Source organism: Orycteropus afer, unplaced genomic scaffold (genome assembly GCF_000298275.1).
Source record: "Orycteropus afer afer isolate SDZICR_OR568_19922 unplaced genomic scaffold, OryAfe1.0 scaffold00798, whole genome shotgun sequence".
NCBI classification, from domain to species: domain Eukaryota; kingdom Metazoa; phylum Chordata; class Mammalia; order Tubulidentata; family Orycteropodidae; genus Orycteropus; species Orycteropus afer.
In genome coordinates this window covers 433,318-458,419 of record NW_006922385.1, presented here as the reverse complement: position 1 = coordinate 458,419, position 25,102 = coordinate 433,318, and the positions used below count along the sequence as shown (strand labels likewise).

The 25,102-nt window shown below is 33.5% G+C and overlaps 1 protein-coding gene across 1 annotated transcript in view; it reads left to right on the top strand.

Annotated features, from left to right (window-relative positions):
• Positions 1–25,102, top strand: part of LOC103211805 (kelch-like protein 1) — a 499,593-nt gene that overhangs the window by 293,217 nt on the left and 181,274 nt on the right. The window contains exon 5 of the mRNA XM_007957787.2: positions 21,584–21,770. Coding sequence (XP_007955978.1) covers positions 21,584–21,770 — 187 coding nt within the window. The remainder of the gene's footprint in view (positions 1–21,583; positions 21,771–25,102) is intronic.

Here is a 25,102-nt window from a genome sequence, read left to right as displayed (position 1 = left end):
ATACACTCTCCATTTAGACATACTTAATTGTTTAGCTTGTTCACCTATCTATCCGTCCCTATACCCATGTTTGCTTTCACTGACAACTCAGTACTATATATGCAAAAGGGTTCATATTTGTTGTCTGTACTGCCCATGTAACTCTCTATGTCTCTCTCATCCTCAATGCTGCCATATTGGTCACTTGATTTCTTGATTGCTGCTTCCATGGATGTTGATTGTGGATCTAAGTAAAATGAAATCCTTGACAACTTTAATCTTTTCTCCATTTATTATGATGTTGCTTATGGGTCCATTTATAAGGAATTCTGTTTTCTTTATGTTGAGGTTTAATCCATACTGAATATTGTAGTCTTTGATCTTCATCAGTAAGTGCTTCAAGTTATCTTCACTTTCAGCAAGCAAAGTTGTGTCATCTGCTTATCACAGGTTGTCAATGAGACTTCTTCCAATCTGAATGCTGTGTTATTCCTAGTAGAGTCCAGTTTTTTGGATTATTTGATCAGCATTCAGATTGAATAAGTATGGTGAAAGGATACAGCCCTCATGCACCTCTTCTGATTTTTAACCATGCAATAATTCTCTTTTCTGTTGAAATTACTCCCTTCTGATCTATGTATAAGTTCATCATGAGCACAATGGAAGAATTTCCATTCTCAACAATCTTATCCATAATTTGTTTTGATCCATGCAGTAAATGCCTTTTTGTAGTCAATTAAGCATACATCTTTCTAATATTCTCTGCTTTCAGCTAAGATGCATCTGACAACAGCAATGATATCCTTCATTCCAGGCCTTCTTCTGAATCTGTCTTGGATTCCTAGTGGTTCCCTGTGAGCAGACTACTACAACCGTTTTTGAATTATTTTCAGCATTGTTTTACTTATGTGTGACATTAATAATATTGTTCTACAATTTCCATATTCTTTTGGATCACTTTTCTTTTGAATGGGTGCAAATATGGATCTCTTCCAGTTGGTTGGCCAGGAAGCTGTTTTCCAAATTTTCTAGCATAGACAAGTGACTATTGCCCAGTATAACATCTGTTTGTTGAAACATGTCAATGGGTATTCTGTCCATTCCTGGAGCCTTGTTTTTTGCCAATTCTGTCAGTGCAACTTTGACTTCTTCCTTCAGCACTATCACTTCTTGATCTTATGTTATCTCCTGAAATGGTTAAAGATTGACCAATTAATTTTGGTCTAATGACTCTGTGCATTACTTCCATCTTCTTTTTTATTTTAATGCTTCCTGAATCAATCAATGTTTTCCCCATAGAATCTTTCAGTGTTACAGTCTGGGTTTGAATCTTTCTTCAATTCTTTCAGCTTGAGAATGTTGAGCATGTTCTTTCCTTTTGACTTTCTAATTTCAGGTTTCTGCACATTTCAGTATAATACATATGTGTTCTACTAATTGTATCAAAATCCATATGACCTCAAAAAAATATTTTTCATTTTATTCAAAATCCCTTCCTTTACTGAGAACAGATAGTTTCAAAAAAATATTCAAATCAGAGAATAGTTCAGTCTTGAGAGTGTTAAGTTAGAGTATGAAATACTTTTAATTGTGGTGCAAGGAATGTGAACCATACAACAATGAAGTGAATGATGATTATATGTATTTAGGGATAATATCTACGATTACTCTGGGTTCTGTATATGATTGCTTGTACCACAGACCCAAATTCAAAATATCATTCTTTCTCAAAAGTTAATAAAACAGTCCATAAGAATGTCAACCATTGCCATAGATTTAGAAGATGGGGGAAAAAAATTGTAAACCATTAGAAATACATTTGTAAAAGAAAGGAAATTTTTAGTTTTTGTGTGAGGTTTACCAGGGAGAAAAGGAGCTCTGCTAAATAGAATTTTCAAGAGATCACAGAGGTCAGAAAGGAAAACAAATTTTGGAAATAGTTCTTTATTCATACAACACCTTTTCCAAAATATTTTGAGGTAATCTAAATTAGTAGCATTTTTAAAAAATGAGTACAGATGAAGTAATACCCTAAACCATCAATTAAAAAAAAAATAAAATAGAAGACATTAAATCAAGGAGAGGAGAAAAAATGACAAGGGGAAAGAATAAATTCAGATTAAAATGTGTGATCTTGAGTTGGTAATGAAATATGCAAGTATAATGCTTCTTAGCTAAGAGTCTAATCATTTTAAAGCAATATTCAAGGCCTGTTAAATTATTTCTGTAATGGATTTTTGTTATTGACTGTGACTGGAAATAAGCACACTATCAACCAGGTCTTGGAGAATTCATTTAGAAACATAGGTATTTGGTTGATCTCTAACTAAAAATGTTTTTTGAATACATATAAATATATATGAAGATGATTACTTTACAGATTATGTTGAGATGGAATATTGAATATATATCTGCCTCTATATTGTCTCTTTTCTGACTTCATACTAAATAGATTTTTTTAAAAAAATAAAATAATAGATCCTTTCATGATAGTAAATTATTAATCCCTAAAGCAGGTCTTGAGCAATCCCTAAGAACCCATAACTCTGTTAATAATGGCTAATAAGAAGTTTTAGACATTTTCCTCTAATATCCACAAGTTTATAACTTACGATGAATATGAAGTCCTTAAATGATTTCTTAGTTTGTAACTGATTACAGTGTGATATGAGTGGGAACAAAAAATTATGTTGACTGTGGCCTGAGCAATTATGTAAACATATAAATGAGACTGAAGATTAAGTCATATTTAAACAGAATCTCCAGAGAGAAAAAGCTTTACAAATATTGGTTTATTAAAAAAAAAAAAAAGTAAGGACTTGGATTAAGAAAATTTGTCAGTTCTGTTCAAATGAGAGGAAAGAGATAAGAAAAGCTAAAATGAAGAATAATTTGCAGTAGATGTTGTGGAAATTTACAGTTTGGGATAATACTATAAGATTTTTAGCAAATTTATATAAGGATGAGAGATGGTGGTGTTCCAGTGGTAGAATTCTCAAATTTCATGCAAGAGACCCAAGCTCAACTCTCCGCTAATCCTCCTCATGTGCAGGTACCACTGTCTGTCAGTGGTGATTTACATGTTGCTATAGTGTTGAACAGGTTACAGTAGCACTTCCAGACTGAGATATACTAGGAAGAAAGGCCTGGCACTCTACTCTCAGAAGATCAGCCAATGAAAACCCTATCAATCAAAAAGTTCAGACAACTACAAGACTGGGGAGAGTATTATTGCATTGTCCATGAGATGACCATTAGTAGGGAGCTGATTCAAAACAAAGTTTTAAGTTGTTGAATAATGTCTTGAAAACAATAAGAAACTAATGCATGCTTGTGGATATAGCCTACAAACAAAAACAAAACAACCAACCAGAAAAAAATTATTGTCAAGTTGATTCTGACTCTTGACATGTGTGTCAGAGTAAAACTGTACTCCATAGACTTTTCAATGGATGATTTTTCAGAGGTAGATCGCCAAGCCTTTCAACCAAGGAACCTCTGAGTGGACTCAAATTTCTAACCTTTTGGTTACCTATGAATACACTTAAACATTTAGCACCACCAAGGGACTCTAGATATAAATAACCTCAATAAATAAATAAATAAAACCAGACTCACTGCCATCAGGTGGTTTCTGACTCATAATGACCCCCATTGGGTTTCCAAGGCTGTAAATCTTAATGGAAACAGACTGATTCATCTTTCTTTTGCAGAGCAGCTGGTGGATTTGAACCAACAACATGTTGATTAGCAGCCAAAGGCCCATATGTAAATTAAGGAAAGTGTTCTTAGGGTGAGCTGAACAAGAAAGTTTGACTTGAATAGATCAGTGATGCGAGTCTGCAGGTATCCAGGGTTTAGTATTCTAAATGGAACAAAATAGTTGCTAATTAAATATTTGGTTTTGAATAATTCAAAACCAGTTGCAGCAATATATAGAAAAAGAACTGCCAGAAATACAAACCAGATTCAGAAGACAATGTATAATGAAGGAGTTTATTGCTGATGTCAGATGGATGTCGGCTGAAAGCAGAGAATACCAGAAAAATGTTCACTTGTGTTTTTTTGACTATGGAGATGTATTTGATTGTGTGGGTAATAAGAAATTATGGCTCATACTGTGACAAATGGTATCTAGAACACTTGATTGTGCTCATGAGGAACCACTACATAGGCCAAGATGCAGTCATTGGAATAGAACAAGGGGCACTTCATGGTTTAAAATAAGGAAGACTGTGTGTCAGGGTTCTATCTTTTCACCATACTTACTCAATCTGTATGATGAACAAACATCTGAAAAGCTGGATTATATCAAGGAGAATTTGGTATAAGGATTGGAAGAAGACTCATTAACATCCTGTGATATAGAGATGACACAATCTTGTTTGTTAAAAGCAAAGAGGTCTTGAAGCACATATTGATGAAGATCAAATACTATAGCTTTCAGTATGGATTACATCTCAACATAAAGAAAAGAAATAGCGTCACAACTGGACCAATAAGCAACATGATGGAAAATGGAGAAAAAATTGAAGCTGTCAAATTTCATTTTACTTGGATTCACAATCAACAACCATGGAAGCAGCAGTCAAGAAATAAAATGACATATTGCATTTTGAAAATCTGCTGCAAAGAATCTCTTTAAAGTGTTAAGAAAAAAAGAAAACAGTTTGAAAAGTAAGGTACACCTACTCCAAATACCCCAAATACTTTCAATTTCTTTATATGCATACAAAAACTGGACAATGAAAAAGGAAGACTAAAGAATTGATACATTTGAAGAATATTGAATGCACCATGGACTGCTAGAAGAAGAACAAATCTGTCTTGGAAGAATACAGCGTGAATCTCCACAGAAATATGGATGGTGAGACTTTATATCTCATAGTTTTCACATGTTATCAGGAGGGCCCAGTCCTTAGAAAATGACATCATGCACTACCATAAAGCAGTAAACTACAGGGTCATCAAGAAATAGGAAGATCCTCCATTACATAGACTGACACTGTGGCTGAAACAATGGGTTCAAACATAGCAATAACTTTGAGGATGGTACAAGACTGGGTGGTGTTTCATTCTGTTGTGCACAGGGTCACTATGAGTTGAAAGAGACTTGACGGCACTTAATAACAACAAATATTTGTTGAATGAATGAGTGAATGCATTAATAATTTGAGTAAAAGTCCAGAACCTGCTTAGGAGGTATGGAATTGTGCAGGTGAAAGTAATGATTATGCAGGGCACAGAATTAATTATTTTCGTTTTAGGAAATCTAAGTTTTCCAGCCACCCATGTGGCAGTAAATCCAATTTAAATAAATAAAAATGAATCACAAATTCACCAGCAACATAAAACCCATTTCACTTGTTGCTAATAAAAACCATCACTTAAGTTAATTTTTTGAGCTCTATTTCTTTTGATTATGCCATTATTCTTCTCTATTTGTACTGTCATCTTAGCCAATTATTTTTCACCTTAAAACAATGAACTAATTCTGTATTCATAGTAAAATTAATGAACTTACTCCTTATTCATAGACTGTTTCTTCTCATTTCCTGAATACCTGAACAGGAATTATTCAGATATATTTTATATAGGCTTGATTATTACATTAATTTGTGTTTTTCTTTGAAAATGAGAGCACTCAAGAAGAATATAGAAAGGTCTACATAATTAAGTTTTCTCATTTATTTAAAATATAAATATCATCCTCCTATTAGTTAAACTAGAATAGTGCTTATGCCAGGAGAATGGATAAGATATTACAGTCTCTTAAAATTTCATGATTTAATCCTTTGCTAAAATTCTTTTCAATTTAAAGCTAATGGGATTCTCATACGTAATATGATAATCTCTCTGCTCAAGGGTGATGAACTTCTTTCAGACAGCAAACTAATTTTCTGCCTATAGTTACGCTGGTTCCTCTTATTGAAGCTTAGGCTCTTCCAGTCATTGGTGACACTCAAGAAGTCACTGATGAAATGCATCAAGTTCTGATGAGCTAATTAATATTGCCAAATATTCAGCACTATTGTCCTTTTCCCTCCCTCTCTGTCTTTGAATATCTAACTAAAAGGGGAGAAATATTCAGAAAACCTTTTTAGTCAAGAGGCTGGTGCTATTTTCCCCTGTGAAGTAGGACGGTCCCATTATTAGCTCACTCTTTATGTTGTTATACAGTTCTATATTAACTAAACATTTTCCTTCCTCCAGCATTTTCCACTGACCAATAAACAGACTCAGGTTTTATTCAGCATAGAGCATGATCACTAAATCATTGTTTCCCTGAAGAATGTCCTAAAAGCTTCTTAATCTAAATACATGGAAATATTTTATTTGTTGGCGATCAATTTATAACACATTAAACTAAAATCATTTACACTTGCAGTATATAGTATATGACAACATTTTGTCATTCAACTTATTCATTTTGTAAAACAGAAAATTTCAAAGACTATGTATGAAATTTCACTATTCTCTAAGGAATGTCAGTTCGCATAAGAGTCAATTTTGCTTTGTAGAATTTAATCCTGGGTTTCACTTTTTTTAAGAAAAACACCTAGCAGTAAAACTAAAGATTGAAATATTGTGAAATAATATGAGGTATGAGGTATATTAAAGTTGTTTTTTTTTTTTTTAATAAATATAGGAGTGTTCTCATAACTTTGATAGCCTAAGGAGATAATGTGAGAAGAGTTAATATTTTCCTTGGCCAATAATAACTTTAAATTTACTTTATTCAACATTTCATGACATCTTTCAATGGAATCACTGACCAGTTGAAAAGTATAGCATGCATACTATTCTTTTGCACAAATTCCATTAGTTGTCTTGGCTTTCAAATTAAATGTCTGTACATATGCTATTATTCTTACTTAAAGAATAGCTTACTTACAGTATAAATATTTTCTTGTTTCCAGACACTAGGTTTGTAGACACGCTTCCTTAATTCAAACTTCCTTAATAATATTACTTTATGATATTTTACAGAATACTATCTATAATGAAAATTTTTGCCTAAGGTACTTGACTGCTAACCATAAGGCTAGTGGTTCAAACCCACCAGCCAGTAGATGGGGCAATCTATTTCCGTAGTGATACTGCCTCGGAAACCCAAGGAGGGGTCCTATGAGTCGGGTCTGACTTGATGGCACATAACAACAACCTATACAATAACAATGAGAATGAAATCGTATACCACTTATCGAAAAACCATAATTTGCACTCCACAAATCATTATATATGATTATCTTAGTTAGGATAAAAGAGTTATTTCAATGTTAAAGAAGTTAAAGCAAAAAACCAAGGCAAGGATTCAAGTTGTTGTTATGTGCCACCGAGTTGGCCCCAATTCACAGCGACCCCTCCTTGGGTTTCAGAAGGGGTATCACTATGGAAGTAGATTGCCCTACCTTCCTTCCAAGGAGTGGCTCTTGAACCACCAGTCCTCTGGTTAGCAGTCAAGTGCCTTATGCACTAAGAAAGAGTATATTTTCCTTGAAACATTAAAATGATTTATATGAAAAGGTGAGGATTTTTTGAATGGCATAAAAAAGTATTCTATATTCTTATTTGGTGATTCAGAAAAAAACAATACAAATAATACACATTTGAGTCATGTATTCCATTTTTTATGATGTGATACTTCCAGAAAATTATGTGAAATACTTTTAGAGTCATAACTTCAAACTTATTTCAAGCATTTTAAATACTTTGATATAAATATTCTTGAAAGATTTGCAGGTTGAGGAATGTCTAAGCACATAGGATGAAATCACTCATCAAGGTTTTTATGTTATAAAAATGTGGCTATTTTGAGCATGTGGTTCAATTTTTCAAATGACATTCAAATTGTATTTATGTTTATGACAAGTACCATGATCATTTATAAAAAACATTATTCAAACAAACCATTTATTTTTTTTTCTAATCAAAGTACAGTTAGTGACAAAGCCAAAAAAACTTAAAAGATTGTGTTAAAACAGAATAATTCTTTAATATCCACTATTGCAAAGAATACATTTAGTCTAATCAAAAGATGATGACATTTCTCACTATTGGGATATTCTGTCAAAGTTATTGTCAAATTTGCTAGATATTTATGGTTACATTATAATTATTTTTCATATCACTAAATTCTGAAGATCCAATGTTGGATTTTCATGTATGTTTCAGGGACATACACTAACAGCCAAAGTTAACATTTTTGCTAGGTGCATTTGAGTTGACACTAACCCATAGTGACCTTACATACAACAAAACAAAACACTGCCAGATCCTACCACATTGTCACAATCCTTGCCATGCTTGAGCTCATTGCTGCAGTCACTGGGTCAGTCTATCTCATTGAGGGTCTTCCCCTTCTTCTCTGACACTCTTCTTTACAAAACTTGGTATCTTTCTCCAGGAAATGGCCTCTTCTGACCACATGACCAAAGTATGTGAGATGAAGTCTGGCCAGGGAGCATTCTGGCTGTATTTCCTCCAGGACAAATTTGTTCATTATTCTGGTGGTCCATGGTATTTTCAGTACTCTTCACCAACACCATAATTCAAAGATATCAACTCCTCTTTTGTCTTCCTTATTCATTGTCCAGCTTTCACATTTATATGAGGTAACTGAAAACACCATGGCTTGAGTTAGGCACAATTTAGCCTTCAGAATGACATCTTAGCTTCTTAGCACTTTAAAGAGTTCTTTTGCAGTAGATTTTCCAGTGCAATACAACGTCTGATCTCCTGACTGATGCTTCCATGGGTGTTGACTGTGGATCCAAGTAAAATTGAATCCCTGACAACTTCAATCTTTTCTCTGTTTATCATGACATTGCTTCTTGGTCCAGTTGTGAGAATTTTTTTTTTCTTTCTTTTTTTTTTTTTAATGTTGACGTGTAATCCATACTGAAGACTATAGTCTTTGATCTTCATCAGTAAGTGCTTCAAGTCATCTTCACTTTCAGCAGACAAGGGTATGTCATCTCTATATTGCATGTTGTTAATTGTTCTTCCTCCATTCCAGATGATGCATTCTTCTTCATATAGTCCAGCATTTTGGATTATTTATGCAGCATACAGATTGAATAAGTGTGGTGAAATGATACAACTCTGATGTATACTCTTCCTGATTTTAAACCATTCAGTATTCCCTTATTCTTTTCCAAAGACACTCCCTTAGTCTAGGTACAGTTCCTCATGAGAACAATTAAGTGTTCTGGAATTCTCACTCTTCCCAATGCAATCCATAATTTGCTATGATCCACACAGTCAAATGACTTTCCATAGTCACTTAAACACAGGTTGATATCTTTCTGGTATTCGTTGCTTTTAGCTAAGATCCAACTTATATCAACAGTGACATCCCTCATTCCACATCATATTCTGAATCCATCTTGCATTTCTGGAATTTCCTGGTCAATATACTGCTGCAAACGTTTTTATCTTCAGGAAGATTTCACTTGTGTGTGATAGTAATTATATTATTCAATAATTTCCACATTCTGTTGGATAACTTTTCTTTGGAATGGGTACAAATATTGATTTCTTCCAGTCAGGTGGCTGGAAGATACAGATACCTGTTATCTGTATTTCTTGGCATAAACAAATAAATACCTCCAGCAATGCATCTGTTTGTTGAAACATATCAAGGGGAATCCCGTCAAATTCAGGAACCTTGTTTTTTTGCAAATTCCTTCACTGCAACTTGGACTTATTCTTTCAATACCATTGGTCCATGATCATTTGTTGCCTCCTGAAATAGTTGGACATTGACCAATTCTTTTTTCCTTTAATTTTTGCAGTGTTCCCTCTCCTCTCCATCCACCCTTGGTAACAAACAGAGATAATTTCCTTCCATATATAAACCTTTCCTTACCTTTTGTTGTTGTTGTTGTTGTTATTTGCTATTGAGTTGGACCTGACTCATAGTGACCCCTCCCTGGGTTTCCGAGGTAGTATCACTACAGAAGTAGATTGTCCAACCTTCCTTCTGAGGAGTGGCTGGTATGTTTGAACTGCCAGCCTTCTGGTTACTGGTCAAGTGCCTTAGGCACTATGCCACCAGAGGTCCATTACTTTTTTTTTTTTTTTTTTAACAATAATGAAATACAATATGTGTTCTTCTGTGATTGACTTATTTCACTCAGCATAATGTCCTCCAAGTTCATCCATATTGTACGGTGTTTTCTAGAGTCTACATCATCCTTTAGTGTAGCATAGTATTCCATAGTGTTTATGTACCACAGTTTATTTATCCATTGTTTGGTTGATGGACACTTAAGATGTTTCCATCTCTTTGCCCTTGTGAATTGTGCTGCAATGAACATTGGTGTGCATATATCTGTCGGTGTCCTGCTTCTCCTTCTTTAAGATATATACCTCATAATGAGATTGCTAAATCAAATGGTATTTCTATTTCCAACTATTTAAGGAATCACCATACCAATTTCCACAGTGATTGTATCATTTTACATCCCAGCAGTAGCATATGAGAGTTCCAATCTTTTCACATCTTCTCCAGCATTTGTTATTTTCTGTCTTGTTGAACGTTGCCATTAGTGCTGGGTCAAGATAGTATCTCATTGTTGTTTTGATTTGCATCTCTCCAATGGCTAATGATTGTGAGCATTTCTTCATGCGTATGATAGCTGCCTGATATCTTCTTTGGTGAAGTGTCTGTTCATGTCTTATTCCCATTTCATCATAGAATTCACCAAAAGCAAAGACAAAGAAAGAATATCCTGAAAGCAGCACAGGAAAATGAAAAGTTATATACAAATGGCAACCACTATAATTAAGTTCTGATTTCTTGGCAGAAACCATGCAGGTGAGAAGGCAACAGGATAGTATACATAAAACCCTGAAAGAAAAAAAAAAAAATTCCAATAAAAAATTACACACCCAGCAAAATTGTCCCTTAACTATGATGGTGAAATTAGGACATTTCCAGATAAGCAGAAATTAAGGGAATTTGTTGAAACCACACCAACTTTACAGGAGATGCTGGAGGAAGTCCCTTGAACAGAGACCCAACAACAGCAAACAACCACCAACCATTAACACACATGATGACATAACCCAGAAAGCAACCCAGTTATGAAAGCATCCAAAGTAAAATAAGCCTACAAGATTGTGAACAGGGAATGGAAATGTCAATTGACAAATGAGGACAACTACAAACCAAGAAGAGGGAAAAAAATATAGTGTAGTTACAGAGCTTGTGAATGATGAGTAAATCAAGTAATTGCAAGATAGAATGAACTGTTTTAAATTTGAGAAGAAATTTATAAATCACAGTGTAACCCCAAAGAGAAATGATAAGCCTTTACATCACAATAAAAAGAGGAAAACCACAAATATTTAGCCAATACTAAAACAAAAGCAACAAAGGAACCAATAATACAATTCATAAGCTAAATGATCTCAGCCCAGAAAATTATATGGAACAAAGACATGAGCAACACCACGAAAAAAACACATAACAAAATGACAGCAACAAATTCATACTTGTTGATAATTACACTGAATGTCAATGGATTAAGTGCACAATGCAAGAGATGGAGAGTTCTTTCAAAAGACTTCTCCAAAAGAGTAAAAAGAGAACTTATTCATTGCAAATAGCTTTTTGGGAAAAAAAAATATCCAGCGATGACATATCTGACAAGGTATTTATCTCTAGTATTTATAGAAAAATCTAACTCTTCAACAACAAAAAGACCAACAATCCAATTGAAAAATTGACACGTTCTTTTTAATGCAGTGACTTTGTGTACTCTTTCCATCCTCCTTTAATTCTTCCTGAGTCTTTCTCAATATTTCAATATTTTGCCCATAAAATCCTTCAATATTGCAATGCAACACTGAATTTTTTTCTTCAGTTCTTTCACCTTGAGAAATGCCTACTGTGGTCTTGTCATTTCTTTTCTAACTGCAGTTATTTGCACATTTCATTATAATACTTTACCTTTTCTTCTTTAGCTGCTTCTGTTCAACTTTTTTATTTCATCAGTTCTTCCACACACTTTAGCTCTCTGCATTCAAGATCAAGTTTCAGAGTCTCTTATGAAATCTATTTGTCTTTTCTTACTTTTTTGTCTTTTTTACTAATCATTTGTGTTCTTTGTTTGTTATGTTCTTAATGTCATTCCACAACTCATCTGGTCTTTGGTCTTTGGTGTTCAATGCATCTTATCTATTTTTCAGATTGTCTCTAAATTCAGATGGGATATACTCATGGTCATATTTTGGCCCTTTTGAAATTATTTTAATTTTCTATAGCTTCAAGTTGAAGTTGCATAGGAGCAATTGATGGTCTTGTCCACAATCAGTGCTGGCCTTGTTTTGACTGATGACATGGAGCTTCTCCATCATTTCCACAGAAGTAGTCGATCTGATTTCTGTGTATTCCATCTTGTGAGATCTACACATATAGCTGTCACTTATGTTCTTGAAAAAAAAAGGTATTTGCAATAAATAAGTCCTTGTTCTTGCAAAGTTCTATCATGTGATCTCTGGTGTCATTTCTATCACCAAGGACATAGTTTCCAACTGCTGATAATTCTTCTTTGTTTTCAAGTTTTGCCTTCCAATCACCAGTAATTATCAACACACCTTCATTGCATGTTTGGGCAATTTCAAACTGCAGAAGTTGGTAGAAGTGTTCAATTTCTTCTTCTATGGCTTTAGTCGGGAGCTCTGGTAGCACAGTGCCTAAGGCACTTGGCTGCTAACCAGAAGGCTGGCAGTTCAAACCCACCAGCCACACCTCGGAAGGAAGGTTGGGCAATCTACTTCCGTAGTGATACTGCCTCGGAAACCCAAGGAGGGGTCGCTATGGGTCGGAGCCGACTCGACAGCACATAACAACAACAACAACGACAAAAACATGGCTTTAGTGGTTGGTACATAAATTTTATTAATGTAGTATTAACTGGTATTCTTTGTAGGCATATTGATATTACCCTATCACTGACAGCATTGTACTTCGGGATAGATCATGATCCTGTCAAAAAGATGTTCTTTTTGATGATGAATGTGATATTATTCCTTTTCAATTTATCCTTCACAGTATAATAGATTTTCTGATTCCAAGTCACCGATACCAGTCCATGTCAGCTCACTAAATGCCCAGGATACTGATTTTTATCTGTTGCATTTCATTTTTGACAATATTCAATTTTCCTAGATTTATATTTTACATATTTTTAAGTTATTATTCATTACTTAGCTGAAAGAAAAACCTAATATAATTGTAGGGAGATAAGACATATTTTTAAAGTGACTATCTATATAGCAGAATTGTTAATGAAAGAAAGTATTGTCTGTAGAAAAGCACTCTGCATTATGTACCTCAGATATTCTAATCCACCTATCACTGCCGTCTAATATTTGCATAAAAATTTAAAGCAACAGTGACAAATTTTAATTTATTTAGACATGTCTACCAGGTGGCATAGTGCCTAAGGCATTTGACTGCTAACCAAAAAGTTGGTGGTTCAAATCCACCAACCACTCTGCAGAAGGAAGACTGGGCAGTCTACTTCTGTAAAGATTTACGGCCTCAGGAACCCAAAGGGGGTTGCTATGAGTCAGAATCAACTCAATGGCAGTGAGGTTTTATTTTTTTATTTTATTTTTTTGTATCAGGATAAAAAAAAGTGTTGCTCTTTTTTAAAAAATTTGATACAATATGTGATAGATATTTTAGTCCATTTTACTTAATTAAATTATAAAGCATCTTTTCAAAGATTTTATTTTTCTTATAAAGTGCCATTTTCTTATAACTATTATAGTTTATTGTCTTAAACATTGTAATCCTCAAATTTTGTATTTTTGAGATCTTCATTTTTTTTTCCAATTTATGTTCACCTCTATGTCCACAAAGTCTGGAAGCAGTGTTACATAAAATATTTATTTACAATAGACGCATAGTATCCTATTGTAAGATCCACTTAATTATGCATTTCTCTCTATCCCCTATACAATTTTTAGGTTATTTTATTAATAACTCTCCTAGAGATGTTCATGTTAATATTACTTTTTAATTCAGTATTACAAAAGGCAAGCTCCAATATGTATTAGAAATACAATATCTCAGTAATTTATCTGTTTGTTAAATGTACTAGAAATATCTAATTTATAAAAACAATATGTGTGAAATATCTTAATGGATACTTTCATTTATCAAGATGTATAATTAAGTGAAATTTCAACTATTCAATACTCTTTCGTATTTAAATTGAAATAGCTCAGAGTAAACCATGTCAAAAACTAGTTAAATTTTATGTACATTAAAGTTCCAACCTAATATAAAGCTATGTAATATTTTTTTGAAACATGAAATAGTAAAATGGAAAGTAGAATGATGAAAAGGATAAGCTTTAAGTGTACTGGATTTTATTCTCTGAATGATGTATTTATTGAATTCGTAATTTAGTTATTATCATTATAGATGAGATGTGTATTGTGTTGACTTCCCATAAAAACACAAAATTACTTTTTTGTTGTTATTTTAATTTAGCTAGTGACTTTATTAGACCAATTCCAGTAAGAAAGAACACAGCTAAACAAAATCTTAAAAATGCATCACTGGAGAAAATCCAGGGAAGCATGTTTATGAACTCCAGGACTTCAGTTAGGTTATTTTAAAGTAGCCCTTGTGAGATGATAAAATGGTTTCATAATCACTTTGGAGTGGTGGGTGCAGTGAAGCAAGGATCTTGAAGAAAGTGTGGTTGTAGCTATTTTTGTGAATTTATAGTATAATCCTTCAGAAGAAAATATTTCCTGAATCAAATATTTAAGTTATTTTGCTTATCTGTCAGTATTAGTTAACATTGGAAAGGAAATTAAGGCTTGCATCAGTTTCTAGATGTTTCCCAGGAAGACAAAACCTCCTTTTAGCTACATAGTGATAGGATTTTAGATTTCTGCCATTTATCTGTTGAGATGGTACCTATTTATCTATCTGTCATCTCTCTCTCTCTCTCTCTCTCTATCTATCTTGAGTCAATTACCAAGAAAACTAACAAATTATTATAAGGAACTCAACACAGAAATTGAAATTGCATGTGAAATTAGTTTGATTGTAGGTTTTACCAAAATTATGGACAAATTGTAATTAGGTATTAAAATCTTACCAAGTGTGACTAAGCACACACCAAAAAAAATAATTAATTAATTAATTAATTAAAGCACTTACTCAAAAACTCACTGAATTCAAGTCCTTTCCGACTCACAGGGACCCCTCTCTGGGTTTCCAAATTAGAAGTAGACTGTCCTGTCTTCCTTCTGAAAAGTGGCTGGTGGGTTTGAACCACCAGCTTTCTGATTACCAGTCAAATGCCTTAGGCACTATGCCACCAGAGCTCCCAAAGAACTTATAGGTATTATAATTAAAAGTTAGAAAAAAGGGAGAGTAAATATATAGGAAAACAGTGTATACATGTAGATTAAAACATCTTAATGTGGCTGTATGTGTCTGGATACTGTTCTATGGTGTTCTTGAGTAGAAATTGTCAGTGTCCTGTATTCCCTTATTTGATGGCAAGGACTTGCATTCTGGCTTCTCTTTCAGCATATTATATGCTTGTGGAGAATTCGTATCCTTAGGTTTATTGCGGGGACAGGTTTCCAATAATTTGCAGATGATGTATTTCTCCTCAATTGAAACATACAGATGCAAAGTTCAACACCCTAGGAGTACATAATTTTAACTGTTGATATTTCTCCTTCCTCTCCTTCATGTAGAGGTGCAAGTTTTTTTTCTTTTTTTTTCCCCTCTGATATATCGGATATAAGAGAATAGATTCTTAAACACCATTGAGCTATAAACAGTGGCATCTTTTCTTGGCAATTAATAACTGATTGATATATATAATGTCATTAATGCTTATTCTAGGAATGCAGTTGCTTCTTTTTGTTTTTAGGTATTATTGAGCCAGTTCTGACTCCACATTTGCTCCATTCAACTCTGTATTTATGGCATTCTAGGAGCAGAAACATAAGAGGAGAGGAAATTGAAAATTTACAAGGGATTTTTGCTTATATCATAAAGTATATAATTGTCAAGAGTATTGTTTTCTTGTATACTTAGAATACATTCTAAAAAAATTGTAGACAACTATTGTAAAATTTATAGTACACAAAAATTAGTGTGTTTTTAAGTAGTACACAGTTAAATCATATTGCTATTTTTCTATGGTTGGGAAAAAAAGGAGTTCATAACAAGTTTGAATTCAATAAAACTAGAAAATATAAAGCACACCCCAAAAAACCCAATTGTTTCTGCTATCTTGCCATCAATGTATAACATACTATTGAATTGAGGTAAAGTTCAATAATCACTTTAAGAAACAAATAAACAATATTTATTCCCTTGCATGCTATTCCTACTTTTAATATTTTGTATTTATTACATTCTTTCACCAAAGTAATCAACTTTGTTTTTCAATACAAGGAAAACCAAAAGACAGAAAAGCAAGGCCTGTCTAGGTTATCTTTTCCCTAAATGCAGACATATCACTTGATTTTAACAATTTTTATCACATAAAATATAATTTAAAACATTTTGTACATGCATTCATTCATAGCCATTTTATGTATAAACTGAAGAATGAGGAAAGTTTATAACTATTTCCCCAACAAAGATTTAGAACTTTTTTCTAGAAATTGAAAAAGGAATATGAGTTACGATTAATTTAATTTTTATCTATTTTCTTCAAGTTGTCCAAAGAAATAAAAATTATAATGTAAGTCAATACAGTAAGTCTTTTATAATTTGTCACACTACATGAATCCACAAAATTCAACTCTTTTAAAAGATAATCCCATTACAATTTTATTTATTAAACAAATGTATATTTTGGTGTTCTGAATACATGATGCCTCCATGAGTCAGGATCTACTTTACAGCAATTGGTTAAAGAGTTTGTAAGTAAATGATAACTTATTAGACCATTATCTCTAAGGTAAAGTTTAAAATATAAAAAATTAAACCCAAGTCATGTACTCACTTGTGGTATGACATCAAGAACATCATCCATGAAGAAAGCAAGAAGTCATTGAAAAGACAAGAAAGGAAGAAAAGCCAAAATGGATGTCAGAAGAGACTCTGAAACTTGCCCTTGAGCAGACAGTAGCTAAAGCAAATGGAAGAAATGACAAGATAAAAGAGATGAACAGAATATTTCAAAGACCAGCTCCAGAAGACAAAGTGAATTACTATAATGAAATGTGTAAAGACTTGAAATTAGAAAACCAAAAGGGAAGAACACACTCAGCATTTCTCAAGCTGAAAGAATGGAGGAAAAAAAATTAAGTCTCAAATTGCAGTATTGAAAGATTCTATGGACAAAATATTGAATGACACAGAAAACATCAGAAAAAGATGGAAGGAGTACACAGAGTTACTGTACCAAAAATAATTGTTCAACGTTCATCCATTCCAGAAGGTGGCATATGATCAGGAACCAATGGTAGTGAAGGAAGAATTGAAAGCTGCATTGAAGGATTTGGTAAAGAACAAGGCTCCAGAAATTGACAGAATATCTATTGAGATGTTTCAACAAATGGATGCCCTGCTGGAGGCATTCACTGGGCTATGTCAAGAGATTTGGAAAAGAGCTACCTGGCCAACTGACTGGAAGAGATCCATATTTGAACCCATTCCAAAAAAAGATGATTCCACAGAATATGGAATTTATGAAAAACATCATCAATATCCATGCACGTAAAATCTTACCAAAGATAATTCAATAATGGTTACAGCACTATATGGACAGAGAAATTCCAGAAATGCAAGCTAGATTCAGAAGAAGATGTGGATATCATTGCTGATGTTGATGGATCTTGGCTGAAAGCAAAGAATACCAAAGATGTTTACTTATGTTTTATTGACTATGCAAAAGCATTTGATTGTGTGGATCTTGACAACCTATGGATAACACTGAGAAGAATGGGAATTCCAGAATACTTGATTGTACTCATGAGGAACCTATACATAGATAAGGAGACTATTGTTTAAACAGAACAAGGGGATAATACACGGTTTATAATCAGGAAGGGAGTACATCAGGATTATATCATTTTACCATATTTACTCAATCTGTATACAGAGCAAATAATCCAAGAAGCTGGACTATATGAAGAAGAATGCAACATCAGATTGGAGGAACATTCATTAACAATTTGTGATATGCAGATAATACAACTTTGCTTGCAGCAAATGAGGATAGCCTGAAGAACTTTAGGAAGGAAGGTTCAGCAATCTACTTCTGTAGTGATACCACCTCAGAAACCCAAGGATGGGTCACTATGAGTTAGATCCAACTCCACGGCAGTGTTTTTTTTTTTTTTTTTTTAAGTACTTACTGATGAAGATTAAAGACTAGTCTGCATTATGGATTGCTGTTATTGTTGTTGTTATTTGCTATCAAGTCAGACCCGACTCATAGCGACCCCTCCTTGAGCTTCTGAGGCAGTATCACTACGGAAGTAGATTGCCCAGATTGAAGTTGTCAAGGATTTCATATTACTTGGTTCTACAATCAACACCAATGGAACCAGCAGTGAAGACATCAGATGATGTATTGCATTGGGCAAATCTGCTGAAAAAGATCTCTTTCAAGTACTGAAGAGCAAAGATGTCTCCTTGAAGACTAAGGTGTGACTAACCCAAGCCATTGTATTTTCAATTGCATTTTATGCATGTGAGATCTGGACAATGAATAAGGAAGACCAAAGAAGAGTCAATGAGTTGTGGTGTTGAAGAAGAATCCTGAGAGAACTATGCTCTGCTAAAAGAACTAACAAATCTGTCCTGGAAGAAGTGCAGCCAGAATGCTCCCTGGAAGTGAGAATGGCCAGACTTCATCTTACCGACTTTGGTCATGTTGTCAGAAGAAACCATTCCCCGGAAAAGGATATCATGCTTGGTAAAGTAGAGGATCATCGAAGAAGCAGACCCTCAATAAGATGGATTGACACAGTGGCTGCAATGATGGGCTCAGGTATAGCAAGGACCATGAAGCTAACATAGGACCAGGCAGTGTTTCGTTCTGTTGCATATAGTGTCACTATGAGTTGTAGGCCACTTCGTGTCACCTAACAACACAACATGCACTTACTAGGATATTGTGATCACATTATTTTAACAAGATGATAAATCCAAAAAGCATAGAGTTTATTTACACTAAAACAAGCCACTCTAATTGGTCCAAATATTTGTCTAAATATGGAAAAGATACAACTCTTTTTTTTTTGATAAAATGACTCTCTTTATTCACATATGAAAATCTTAAAGACCTTTGAATACATGCCCCAAAACTTCTTATCTAAAATCTAAGAAAATATTCAAACTCATAGTAAAGTTATTTTCATCTGAGTCAGTGATGTTACTAGAGTTGGTGTTCCTAGTTAGGTAACACATATCCCACCCTTCTCTGAACAATGCCAGTCAGCAAACCTCTCTCCAATCTGGCAGGATTGGCCCAGTGCACTCTGCCTCTGAGCAAGGCTGAGCACTATACCATGTGACCCCAAGCTTGCCTGCTCCTACAGTTGCTCCTGTTTCCCATTTGCTAAAGCATAGGTACACTCTCTGGTATGTGACAGCACTGAGAGAGAGGAGAGTATGATGATGGTGAGTAACTACATTGGGTAACTGGTGACACTAATCCAAGTGATATCACACCCTTCAGAGTCCCTCCCTTTGCAGTGCCTGCCCACCCATTGCTGCTATGGACTCTGTGATCAGTCTGGTGTCACCCCCATGACAGTGTCAGGTGTGGCATGTATACCCCACATATCTCTAGTGATACCACTAGTCTGAGTTACAGTTTGACAAAGAGGAACATAGAAAACAGATATATATATATATATTTGATTATTTTTCTCCTTTTATATTTTATTTGGATCTTTTAAACTGTAAATCTGAATATAATGCTACTTGAGTGGATGTCTAATAAAAATAGTTTTTCTTTTTTATCTTAATGTTCAACTATATTTTTTTTCCCAAAAAAGGGAAAAATTAAGAAGTCGGGGCAAGGTTAAAAACATAGAATTGAGCAAAAGCCAATGTGAGACAGTTTTAAATTTATCCACATAAAAATTCATTTATTTTTCCTTTGCAGCAAAAGAGGAAGGGTTAGCTGCAGGAATATTTATATACTTAGACAGATAACCAGGAGACATATTAAAAGATATTTCTTCTCTAGTTTACAAAGACTACTGAAGTCACGTTAGAAATAGATACTCTATTTGGTGATTAAAAACAAACTTTTTACTAAAAGAGTAAAATAGTACTCCTCTTTAAATTTCTATTGGAGATTTCCTATCCTATTCCATACAATTATTTATTTATTTGTCAGATTTAATGTTCAAGATGAAAGTGGGTAGTAGGAACGTAGCTAAGGTTATAGTAGGCAAGAGAGGGAACACAGCCAAGACTTTAATTAGGCATGCTCACTTTTATAATTCCAAGGCATCTGGCAACTAATATACCACGCCACTCATTCAGTCTTAGAGCAGCTGTATTATCTTTCCAACATGTTATATATGAGTGTGTTATATATATTTTTTTATGTCATTCACGATGCCTCCTATAATAATTTATTGTACTAGAGTACCTAAATAAATTTGTTTAATTTTAAACTTACATTGTTAAAATTAGTTAATTACATACTCCCGTCATATATTAATTTATTCATTCAATAAATATTTGTGTGCAAATGTAGAACATTTTCTCACTAACAGAGAGTAATAGGTCAGTAAGTCAATGCTAAATACTCTACTTATTACGTTCCTAAATCTATGCGATAGATTTAACTGTCACTGAAAAGGAAATGGGTTCCACTAAATGATAAAAAGCAAGACTAAAGAATAAAGGAAAATGGAACATAAAGAAGAACTTGGAAAGATAAAAATAAAAGCTACTTTGGATGTATACAGAGTAATTTATGGAGATATATGCCTGGCGTAGCAAAAACAAAAAGTGAGAGAGATATTATAAAGCCTACAACTTCTGTCACACTGCTATAATTCCCTCAAGTTTGACATTTTTCTATATAACTCCTTAGTCTTCAACTATTTAGAAAATGTCATTTTCTTGATATAAAGCTTTAAAAATGCTTGCATCCATAAAGAAATTTAAGTGGATAGGTGCATTTATTTTCATTATATTTCTTGAATTTGAAAGTGACTTAAATTATAATAGTAACTTCTTAAACTAAATATATAACTTACTTAGAATAGGCTTGTTATGATCTAATATGTTGAAAGTTATTTTTCAGTTTCTTCATCAGACCAACACAGACAACTCTACTCAATTTACAGTTTTCTTGAGAGGAAACAGAATAGAGAAAGTGATGCCTACAAGTTCCTTTCAGCTCTGTGTAGTGAGATGACACCAACAAATATTGAATCAAAAATAATTTCCAGTCTGTTTCTTTGGAAGCCATAAATTTTAATCATATGTGTTTATAAATGTAATGAACATATATTCAGCCTCTTTTGTGAATGCATAGGCATTCAGATTCTAATTGTAGCTACTGATATTATATGCACAGTAATTAAAAAAGTGTTATTAACAGTGATTGTATATTATTCACAGATATTGGCTGATCTAGAAAACCATGCGTTATTTAAGAATGATCTGGAATGTCAAAAGCTGATTCTGGAAGCAATGAAATATCATCTATTGCCAGAGAGAAGAACTTTAATGCAAAGTCCAAGAACTAAACCTAGAAAATCTACAGTTGGAACTTTGTATGCTGTAGGAGGAATGGATAACAACAAAGGTATATAATTCTAAATCTGTATATTATACACATTGCATGTCATACCATTGCACAGTTATAGAACTGTAATCAGTATGACAACCAACAAATGTCATGTAAACTTACCTTTATCCATTATGATTTTAAGATTAAGGGGAACAATTGAAGGACATCTCATTTTCAGTCTTTATTTCCTGATCCTGTTTTGTTTTTTTTTTACTTGTTTCTAAAACTTTAAACAATTTCTTCTGCATTATGTACATGAAAAGATTTAATATGAAATGAAAAGGGTATTTAAAGCACAGGTCAAATAATTGGCTGAATATATTCAGAATTATTTTTCAATTCTAGGTAAAAGAGTTGTAATATGCCAGGCACATGCTTGCTGAGAGTTTAATTATGAACAAGAGAGTTTCACTTTTGAGTACCTTAGGACCCAGACAAATAAATAGGCACTTATAAATGAGTTTAATAACTGTGGCAATTGTAACTTAAAAATTTAATTTTGCTTATCAGTTTATTCCTCCAAAAAAAGAGTGAGTGGTTTGTTTAAAAATTAAACACATATATTTAAAGGTTTTATTCTTAATTTCATACAGTTATTGGAAAAAATCTCCATGAATTTTTATTTTCTACATTCTTACGTGTATCTTACTTTCTTTGAATAAATACAAAAGACAAAAATAAGTCAAAAAAATAAAATGCACATATATCTGTGTTTAATGAAGGAATTAATTAGTTATATTTAGAGTAAATGTAAAAAGATACAATTAACAATAAAAGAGGGTGACTAAGTATTGAACTCTTTTTAAAGAAACTTAGCTATTGAAGAAGCAGGAAAAATAAATGAATAAATAATAAACTTACTTCACACACTGTGATGTGAAATCACAAAATAGCAGTTAAAGGGAAACTATTTAATCAATTAAGAAGATATGTATTTCCATTTCTTGTCTATCAGAGAGGTATTTTGTGTTTTAATAGGTTTTCACTAGTTTAATTGATTTATTAATTAGGCTCCAACATACTGAGAAGTTGCTCTCTGGTAATTATCATATTAAATGGACACGAGTATAGTGCTCTATCCTGAAGTATAATGCTTTCAGTGATAGTATAATGTCCATAAACATATCAGAAAGAAAAATTCTTACTGCTACTGTTCAAATTTACACACCAACCACTGAAGCCAAAGATGAAGAAATTAAAGATTTTACTAACTTCTGCAGTCTGAAATTGGCCAAACCTGCAACCAAGATGTAGTGATAATTGCTAATGATTGGAATGCAAAAGTTGAAAACAAAGAATAATCACTGGTAGTTGGAGAATATAGCCTTTGTTATAGAAATGATGTTAGAGATCACATGATGGAATTTTGCAACACCAATGACTTATTCATTGCAAATACTTTTTTTCAACAAGATAAATGGCATGTATACACATGGACCTCACCAGATGAAAAACACAGGAATCAGATCAATTACATCTGTGAAAAGAGGCAATGGAGAAGCTCCATAGCATCAGTCAAATCAAGACCAGCACTGACTGTGGAACAGACCATCAATTGCTCTTAAGCAAATTGAAGGTGAAGCTGAAGAAAATTAAAGCAAGTCAATGAGAGTCAAATTCCAACCTTGGATATATCCCACCTGAATTTAGAGAATACCTGAACAGTATATTTGATGCATTGAACACCAATGACTGAAGACCAGATAAGTTGTGGTATGACATCCAGAACATCACACATGAAGAAAGTAAATGGTCATTAAAAACATAAGAAATGAAGAAGAGACCAAAATGGATGTCAGAAGGGACTCTGAAACTTGTTCTTAAATGGAGAGCAACTAAAGTGAATGGAAGAAATGATGGAATAAAAGAGCTGAACAAAGGATTTCAAATGGTGGTTAGAGAAGAGAAAATAAAGTATTTTAATAAAATTTGCAAAGATCTGGAGTTAAAAAAACTAAAACGGAAGACCATGCTTGGCATTTCTCAAGCTGAAGTAACTGAAGAAAAAATTCAAGCTTTGAACTGCAATATTGAAGCATTCTGGGGCAAAACATTGAATGATGCAGGAAGCCTGAAAAGAAGATTGAAAGAATACACAGAGTCACTGTATCAAAAATAATTGGTCAATGGTCAAATATTTCAGGAGGTAGCATATAATCAGGAACTAATGGTATTGAAGGAAGAAGTCCAAGCTGCAGTGAAAGAATTGGTGAAAAACAATGCTACAGGATTGATGGGGTATCTATTGAGATGTTTCAACAAATGGATGCCATGACAAAGGCCCTTTCTCGTTTATGCCAAAAAATTGGAAGAGAGTTATCTGGTCAACTGACTGGAAGAGATTAATATTTGTGCCCATTCCAAAGAAAGGTAATCCAGTAGAATGTGGAAATTATCAAAGAATATCATTATCACATGAAAGTAAAATTTTACTAAAGATAATTCAAAAACAGTTGCAGTAGATACATTGACAGGGAATTTCCAGAAATTCAAGTTGGATTCAGAGTAGGATGTTAGGTGGATCTTGGCTGAAAGCAAAAATTACTAAAAAGATATTTGCTTATGTTCTACTGACTAGGCAAAAGCATTCTATTTTGCAGATCATAGAAAAATACAGATAACATTGAGAAGAATGGGCATTCAAGGACACTTAATTATGCTCATGAGGAACTTGTACACAGACCAAAGTCTGTTGTTCAAACAGAATGAATGGTTACTATGTAGTTTACAATCAGGAACGGTGTGTATCAGCGTTGTATATACTTTCACTATACTTATTCAATCTGTAAGCAAATAATCCACAAACCTGGACTGTATGAAGAGTAACACTGAATCGAGATTGGAGGAAGACTCATTAGCAAACTGTGATATATAGATGACACAATGTTGCTTCCTGAAAGTGAAGATGACCTGAAACACTACTGTTGAAGATCAAAGACTACAATTTTCTGTACGAATTACACCTCAACATAAAGACAACAGAAATCCTTACTACTGGACAAATAAGTAATTTCCTGATCAATGGAGAAAAGATTGAAGTTTTGTGAGAATTTATTTTTCTTGGAACCACAAGGAAAACCCATGGAGGCATCAGTCAATAAATCAGACACCATATTGCACTGGGCAAATCTTCTGCAAAAGACCCCTTTAAGGTTTTAAGAAGCAAAGATCTCATTGGACGACTAAGGTGCACCTGACCCAAGCCGAGGTATATTCAATAGTCTCATCTGTATGTGAAAACTGGACAATGAATAAGGAAGTCTGAAGAAAAGTTGATGCCTTTGAATTGCACTGTTGGAAAAGAATCCTGAAAATATCACAGACTGCCTGAAGAATGAACAAACCTA